At 38.4% G+C, this 8376-nt stretch overlaps 1 protein-coding gene across 1 annotated transcript in view; it reads left to right on the top strand.

Moving 5' to 3' along the window:
• The window catches only part of ORAOV1 (oral cancer overexpressed 1), a 9492-nt gene extending 1373 nt beyond the window's left edge, over positions 1-8119 (top strand). Inside the window, exons 2-5 of the mRNA XM_009334591.1 lie at positions 545-650; positions 2985-3055; positions 4040-4157; positions 4512-8119. Coding sequence (XP_009332866.1) covers positions 545-650; positions 2985-3055; positions 4040-4157; positions 4512-4580 — 364 coding nt within the window. The 3' untranslated portion in view covers positions 4581-8119. The remainder of the gene's footprint in view (positions 1-544; positions 651-2984; positions 3056-4039; positions 4158-4511) is intronic.
• The last annotated feature ends 257 nt before the right edge of the window (positions 8120-8376 follow it).

Below are 8376 nucleotides of genomic sequence, written 5' to 3'. Positions count from 1 at the left end.
GGGGTCTCCAGGGCCCTGCCAGGCCCGTCCACGCTGGGAGATACCTGCTCCGGCGCCCTGGGGCCTGGGGCCTGGGCCTGGGCCTGGGCCTGGGCCTGGGCTTCCACAGCCGGCAGTGGGGGGTGAGAAGGAAGGAATGAGGGGCGAAGGGCGGGTAATGAGCCCGGGGAAGGAGAAGGGCGGGAGAAATTCTCCTTTCTGCTCTTGCTGAGCGACCGACCTGCTCGATCCCGGCTCTTCCGCCGTGTGGAAACCTGGCCCGGAGTTGTGAGCTTGTAGTTAGTCCTCTTATTCTGGTGGAAGTACGGAGCTGGATTGCAGAGCGCGTTGTTCTTGGCGGGTTATTCTAAACTTGTTTGAAGAGGTCGCAGTGTTCATAATTGCATCTTAATTTAAATCAACATTACGTGATATTTCTAGATATGGTTGGTTGCATTCCCGAGATTATACGGCCTGTTTTTGTTTCTGTGAGTTGCTTGTGTGCAGCGTGAGTTTGATATGAAATGAAAATAGGTGCTAAAAAATTATTCTTCTGTCTTTACAGGTTTCACGGCGAGGGGTATCAGGAGGGCTATGCTGAAGGCAGTCACGTTGGCGTTGCTGAGGGAAGGAGGTATGGATCGCTCCATGGTGCCAAGATTGGGTCTGAGGTAAATGGGAAAATACTTCAGAATCGCAATGTTTTTGTCATTAGGAAATTATTGTAATGCAGCAACTGCTGGGCAAAGACTGATATATTGGTAGTCTGAGCCCTGCTATGTTATACTGCTTTGTATGTGTCCAAGAGGGCCCATAAAACTAGTCTGAAGGCGATATTTTGATTTGAAGAGTTGAATAGATGGTTTGGTGTTTTCTGAGCTTATTTGCTGTATTTAGATTGTGATTTTTTTTTTCTGAAAGGGGGGATAAGAACAGACAACTAAAATCAAACAAGCTTGCTCAGAAAAAAATGGTGATGGACTGTACGTTTATCTTTTTAACCCGAAACTGTGGCTGAAGGCCCCCCTGTACCATCTCCTGTGGCTCAGCATTAGGGAAAAACATGGAACATTGAGACACCTTGGGTGGAGAACCATAAAGGAGCAATCCTGGGTGTCTCTGTTGCGCTCTTTGTTATTTCTAATACTGGGAGAGTTTGTTGGTTGAGGCATTGTTATTCTTTAGTACATGGAGTGAGTTCTGCGTGTTGGCACACTCACGCAATGGCATCCCTGAATCAGTAAGCCTTCCTAGGAACAAAAGGACTGGAGAGTGGTGGTGACGCACATTAACTTGTCTCGTATGTCCAGCTCAAGTTTATCATAACATGGAGTGTGTTCAGTGCTGTACAATGTAGTTGTAGTATTTTTGGACCTGAACTGGATTTTTTCAGCTTTGATGGGAAGCTGTACTACAGGATTCATGGCAGGCCTTATTTCAAGGACAGTGCCACAAATCTAAATCTATTCGATCTATTGGAGCCCTTTGGGTAATTTGGCAATTTGCCCTTTTGATATTTTCAGGTTTCAGAAAGTTGATTACCTACAGAAAGAACAGTAGCAATGGTATTAATCCATCTTGAAGTGAAAAAGGTAAACCGTCAAATTCTGAAAGGATGGTTATCGTAAAATTTTGGTTTGCATTTGGGTGTGATGCAGAGATGTACAGTGATTTTCCTACTTACGCTACAACTGTGTAGTTCCAAGATGAGAATGTTAAACAGCAGCCTCCAAAGCTGGATAGTGTTATACAAAATGGTCCTAGACAGACCATTATAGAGAAGTGCTCTAATCTACTTATATTGGGGAAGCTGCAGAGGACAGTAGGATTGTAGACAGCGAGTCACGTTAAATGAGACAAGGAGTGACTTGGGTAATCTTAGACCTGTCAGCCTATTTTTGTGTCTTGGGCAAAATTATGATGCTGATCCGATACTGGCCTTGCTTGGTAGAGAATTAAAGTAAGACACTGTAATTAAAGTGTGTCTGTTGTCAGGTGCTGTCAACGAAAAATTAACTGGAAGCCTCACTTCAAATATCCTTGAGCACTTAATGGGATGTTAAGTCCCAAACCCATGTTTGGGCCTTAAAAAGAACCTCTGCTGTGTACTTTAACAAACATAACTAACAGAAGACTGGAACTACCAAACACTCCCACTCTACTCTGAAGTGGTTTGCAGGCCACAGGAGCTTACAAGTCCAACAATGTTTTGTAAGTTTAAATGGCAGATGTATGCACGTGCACACGTATGGACCGAAGTGGGATTAGGCTGTAATTTTGGACTTAATTTCTCAAAGTCAGCTAACTTTTGTTTCAGGTGTCTGTGTTGTTTTTCTGTGAACGCTGAGTCACTTTTGAAAGGGACTCCAGCCAATTTATCCAGTTGATGCGTTGAAGAGCTTACCTATATTCCTATTTCATTTGCTGTCCAGAGTTGTAATGAAAAGTTCTGGCAGCAAGGCTAGCTAAGTCAGCTCCTCGTGTTTCTTTCTGATTCCATGTTACCCTCTTGAGTTAGGCTGGTAAAATTGTTTGCATATTAACTCAGAAAAGAAGTGTGGTTTCCTCTTTGGTTGACTTGGTAGCTCCCTCAGCCCAGCTGGTACGCCTTCGTTTAGGGCTGTGCGTGGGCTGCTTAAACTGACAGTGCTGCAAAAACGAATACTTACCCAAACATCTTAAATAGGTTGTTTTCTAACTGTTTCCCTGCTACCACACTTTAATAAATTTGGGTGTTCAAAGCATATGAATTATCGCTAGTGTTTTGCAGAATGACTTTTTATTCTTTAATTTAAATATTTTGTCCTCTGATGCTAAACAGATTCTTAGAAGTTTTCTGACTCTTGTACTGTGTAACACAGCCCTCATTTATCCTACCCTAACTTACTGAACTTCCCAGCATAGAAATGTATTTGTATATCCAGTGATTTGTTTCCTGAAGAATGTTTGACTACATACACTGCATTTGTTTTTTGTTCCCTCATGACATTCTGATAAATTCGCAGATTGGCTGCTACCTTGGGTTTGCACTGACGTGGCAGTGTCTGCTCCAGAAATGCACGGATGAAAAGAACGGGTAAGGTTAAAAAAAAATTACTGTTCTTTTAATACTGTTTCAAATTATGGTGTCGGGTTTTGCCTCTTCCCCAATACAAAAGAAATACTGAAAAACAGAAGAAAGGTGAGCAGGGGGCCACTAGGGTGGTATCATATGCTGGACCATGTGATACTGAAAAGAGAATGGGGAACTTGGTTTCTTCAGCCTGGAGAAGAGAAGACAAGGGAGACACCTAGTTGTACCACATAAGGGGAAGTTCTAGGTAAGGTGGAGACACGTTCCTTGCAGAAGTGCCCAGTGAAAGGACAACAGGCAATTTTCACAATTTGAAACAATTCAAGTTCTAATGGGGTGTAAGAAGAAGGTCCTTTCCAGTGCAAGCAGCTGAGTGCTGGGACAAGTTGTCCAGAGAGACTCCAGAAGCTCCATCTTTGTAGATTTTCAAAATCTGATTGGAGATGGGCCTGAGCAACCTTATCTAGCTTTGAAGTTAGTCCAGCTGCTGCAGAAGGTGGACTAGATGATCTCCAGCTGTCCCTTCCAACCTACATTTTTCTATGACTTTCATTCTTTTCTCCATTCATTCTTTTCTGTCCAGTTCTGATTAATTTATCTGACAGAACTGCCACCATACCGTCAGCTGTTTTGATAGTGTTCTGGCGAGCTTTTTTTATTGCATATCTTTATTTTGCTCAGTCATCTAATCAATATTTCTGAAGGTTCTTGAATGTTTCTCAACTTTTGGCAGGTAAGTTAAAAGGGAAACCTTAACTTTGTCAGTTGGGCTACAGCTTAATTTCTGATTATGGCTTAAATATGTATCAAATACACGCTCTCAGTGAGCTAAATGGGAGAAGTTGAATTAAAGAAGGATGGAGGGCTGGATTTTACGCTCTGAATTATTATTTGTAAGTATTAGTATAATTTTCATATTGACGGATTGAAAAAACCTATAGTAGGCTCATTGGTTTTTCTGTTTTGATTTGATTTTTTTTTTTGTAGCAAAAAGATAAGGGCTCTGGATTCATTAATAGGGATGATTCAGAAATTCCCATATGAAGACCCCACTTACGATAAGCTACAAGAAGATCTGGAAAAAATCAGAGGAAAATTTAAACAGGTTTGTAGGATTAAGTTGTTATAGCACAGAATGGTATTAATTTCTGAAATAATTTAGTGTCTAAACCTGCTTAAAACCACAGTATTTGTGCAGAGCAATTATTGTTCTTCTTTTGCAATCGTAGTAAAAATACTTGAAGTGAATTTAGTGAAAATACTTGATAGTTGAGAAGTCCCCAACTGATAGCTAATGCAAAATAAAAGAAAAATATTCTTTAAATGAAAAGTGAAAATATTACTTGACAATGAATTACAAGTGGGACCAGAAGAAGAGAAATGGAGGAACTGGGAGTTCTGTTGAACATCCTTCTTGGAAAATAGACGCTTTGAAACACTTTCATGTATTCTTTTTTAGGTTTGTTCAATGCTAAATATTCAGTCTGATTTTAGAATCGGTACTGAAAGATCTTCATTAACATTTTGAATATAACAGATGAAGATAAACATGGATGACCAGAGAAGAAACATTAAGAGAACAGATAACTGGAAAAGTGTTTATCTACTCTCATTTTAAACAAAATCAAAATAGCGAAGAGGTGCTAAATATTAAAGGAGAAAGGGAAAACCATTGAACTTGCAATAGTACTTGTCATATGTCACTTAGCATTTATTATCTCCTGGTTTTATTTAGATAGCTGAGGCACCAGTGTGTAAACCTGTTAAATAGAAATATTTGCTTTAATTCCTCATTAGCCTTGCACTGATAGATTAATTCCTCAAAAGGAAAACATATGCCTTTGCAAAGTTTCCTTATTTAAAGGGTGTATGTTACTTAAAAATCTGTGTATGCAGATCATTCAGTTTACACAATGTGTAGATATTGTAGGTGAAGCAAAATATAATCAATTGCCTGCAGACTTTGCAGTAGGAAACATTTTTGTGCGTAAAGAGTAGAATGACAAATGAAGTCAGAATGTGAAGGAGAAAGATTAAGATAACTGCTCATAAAGTAGCTGCAGCTCAGAACATGGAATTTGCACTTTCCACGAGTTCTGCAGACTGATGCAGTGTGGGGGGAAAAAACTCCACCAGACCCCGCCAGAAACAAACCCAAAAAGCTAGCAATTTAAGAGCTCAGTGAGAGAAGTGTGACTACCAGAAGAGTTGTGATACTGATACTAGTATTTACTAGTACCTTTTATGGAGGACTAGCTTTTTATCGTCCAGTCTTGAAAATATCCTCTTTAGTCTCAGATAAAAAAGATGGATGCCATCAGCTAAATGTATTCAACTGTGTTAGTTTAAGAGAAATACAGTCAATTATTTTACCTGAAAAATGTTTTAGGTTGGGCTGCTGGATGTCTTTGCATACCATTTGCATTACAGTTATAGAATGAATATATACTTTCATCAGTTGTAACGTATGCATGTCTGGCTAAGTCTACATGGCATAGCGTAGCTTCATAAAGACAGATTTGACTACCGTGGCTATCGGAAGCTGTACGCAGGGTAAACTCTCTCAGGTGAAGGAAATGTTTTAATACGGCCATATCCTTGAACAGCACTACTTTGTGCCACTTAGACCTCAATTTTGTTTTACTTGTACAGCTTTTTTATTATACAAGAAAATAAGCAACTTGAATTTTTAAAACATTCACTGTGTATTCACATCTGGGATATGAAGGACATGCATTCTGCTAAAATTTTTGCATTTTGGGCTCTGAAGATAAAAAAGTTTTGCTGACTGTATGGAGGGCGTGATGTGCATGTGTATCGATTTATTTCAAAATAATCTTTTAGTCTTTGTCTGTTTCCTGAGTATGCAAGCGTGCCAATGTCAGAGGCTTTTCTGAGTAACTGGTTGCTGGTGTACTTTGTTTGTTCGTTTAATTACCTTACATGTGTAAGCATTCAAACAGCTTTGATACGCATAGTGAGTGTCAGGGCCATCTAGTGGAGGAGGTCGTTGTATTGTGTAAGAAATAGATTATAAGAGTTCACAAATATTTATATAGATAGAAGTTGTTAAAATAGAGAGTACAGAATATGTAGGCATGATACAGCTCTTCTAGTCAAGTGGTGAATTTCTTTGAAATAAAGTAATATTGAGGTAGGATTGATTTGTAGTTTGTTTCCTCATTTGAGACCTTGGAAGGGACATGACAGCATTGATGGTCTCTTCATTTAGGGCAGTTTGAGTACAGTTGGCTTTTAATTGTTATGCAGCTAAACCACTGGGAACCAGAACGAGCACCAAACTGCAAGTACCTGAAAGTAGAAGCAAAATAAAATAGCATACTCTGTAATCTCAGTAAATAGATGGGCACAAAACAAGAAGATCACATACTAGAGAAAAGAAAGCTAATTTGACTTTATAATCACTTCAGAGAAATCCCAATTTGAAAAAGTTGTCTCTGCATCCACAAAGCAGTTTATTTTTGCAAATCAAAGTATTTTACCTGTTTACTTCAAATTAATGAAAGGTACTAGATATTCATCTGTGAATAACTTTGAAAATATTTTTTTGTTGAAATCCATGAATTATGCTTTAAATAAACTCCCCCTGGATCTCGGTCTAAAAAAAGGCAGTTTTGTTGTTTTTCTGAATGATAGTACAAAGAGAAGTAAACGCTGGAGGTCTAAGTATTTCTGTTTTAAAATGCAGCCTTTTTTGGAATCTTTGTACGTGGTTTACAAAAATGTATGTAACAGCAAGGGAAGGAATGCGAGAGCTCAAAGTATCTGTGAAGCGTTTGATTAATAGAAGTGTGTGATATGTAAGTTATATGCAAAGTGCTACTCTAGAGATTGTATCAAAAACAAAATTATTTTTGTTCCACTAAGGAGAGAAAGGATCTTCGCAGATCAAGCAGTCAGTGACTGTTACGTTGAAAATTGGTTTGGTGGCTAATTTTCTTGTATTGCTTTCATTTTATTTATAACAAATTAATATTGTTAGAATAAATTATTATATAAATATATATATACACACACATATTTAACTATAAAGATTGTAGCAACCAGGATTTCAAACTGGGATATGCCAGGTTTAGGGTTGCCTGTTAGGTCTTTAATTTAGCTCCATATGTGTGTACATACTGATGGAGTCTCTTATTCCACAAGTCTGTATTTTTCCGAATATCTTCTGTTTCATGATGGTGTTTATTAAATGAGGTACGGTTAAAAATTCTGTTGGATATGTAGTTGTATACTTTCTTTGGTGCCAATTTTTTAAACTGTTTCCTGCAACAGAGTTGGGGGGTTTTCTGTGATGTTCAGGGCTGTAACAGTGCAGTCTTCACAGCATACCGTAGGGGTATTTTTATACCTTATTTACAGCTAAGGAGTTAAAGCCCAGGTTACATCAAGGATATTGATTTGCCTTAATTAATGTGAGATATCTAATGTGACTTGTTCCAAATAATCTTGCATTTTGAGTACCTAAATACTTCAGAATGTTCTTCTTGCCAACATCAAGAGTGGCTGAGTACCTAGCTTTTTTTGCATGTTTGTATTTTTGCCTGGGTTTCTCAGATCAGTCACCTAGAAAATTAGGAACTTTACAGTTAGCAAACACCTGTGAAAGGTGTGTGCTTAAGCCAGCTAGAATGCTACTGGGGGGAAAAAAAAATCCATCAAAATTTTGAAAACCAGTATTCAGTTTTGTGATATATAAGTGTACGGTTTATTTTCTTTCGACACCTTTCCTGTTATGTTAACATCTTCCTAAAATCTGTAACAAATGAAAACAAATTCTTACAAATGGCTTCATTAGTTTCACACCCTGCTTACTCATCCTGTGTGGTGAATGGTCAGGACTCTGGTGGAAGCAAGCGTTACACTGTAATTAAAGACTCTGTTGGAAGATCTGTGCACAGAGAGGCTGTGTAAAGCTTCTGTGGACTATGGTCATTCAGACGTTTCCAGGTTTGAATGCTTGACTGTGCAACTTAAATATTGCTTTAAAGACTGGGTGGAAAAGATATGGAAAAAATGCAATCTTGTAGATTATAATATTGGTTATTAATAAAGTGGGACATCGAGATTGTGGCTCTGTGCTGTATTGTCAAACAGGTTTAAAATTTTGCAGAAGTACTTGATCTGTTAAGAACAGTTAAGATAGAAAATTTCTGCTAAAATTATTGAAGTTGCTAAGACTTAGAAATATGTTGCTGTATTCACCACCTCTAGTTACTGCTCAGTAGATAGGGAGGAATGTTTGAAACATTTAACTTACAAATTTCTGACTTGCCCGGGCTGCGTTCTAGCTTGTTTTCTTT

Source organism: Pygoscelis adeliae, unplaced genomic scaffold (assembly GCF_000699105.1).
Source record: "Pygoscelis adeliae isolate BGI_AS28 unplaced genomic scaffold, ASM69910v1 Scaffold171, whole genome shotgun sequence".
NCBI classification, from domain to species: Eukaryota; Metazoa; Chordata; class Aves; order Sphenisciformes; family Spheniscidae; genus Pygoscelis; species Pygoscelis adeliae.
This window is presented reverse-complemented; position numbering and strand designations above follow the sequence as displayed.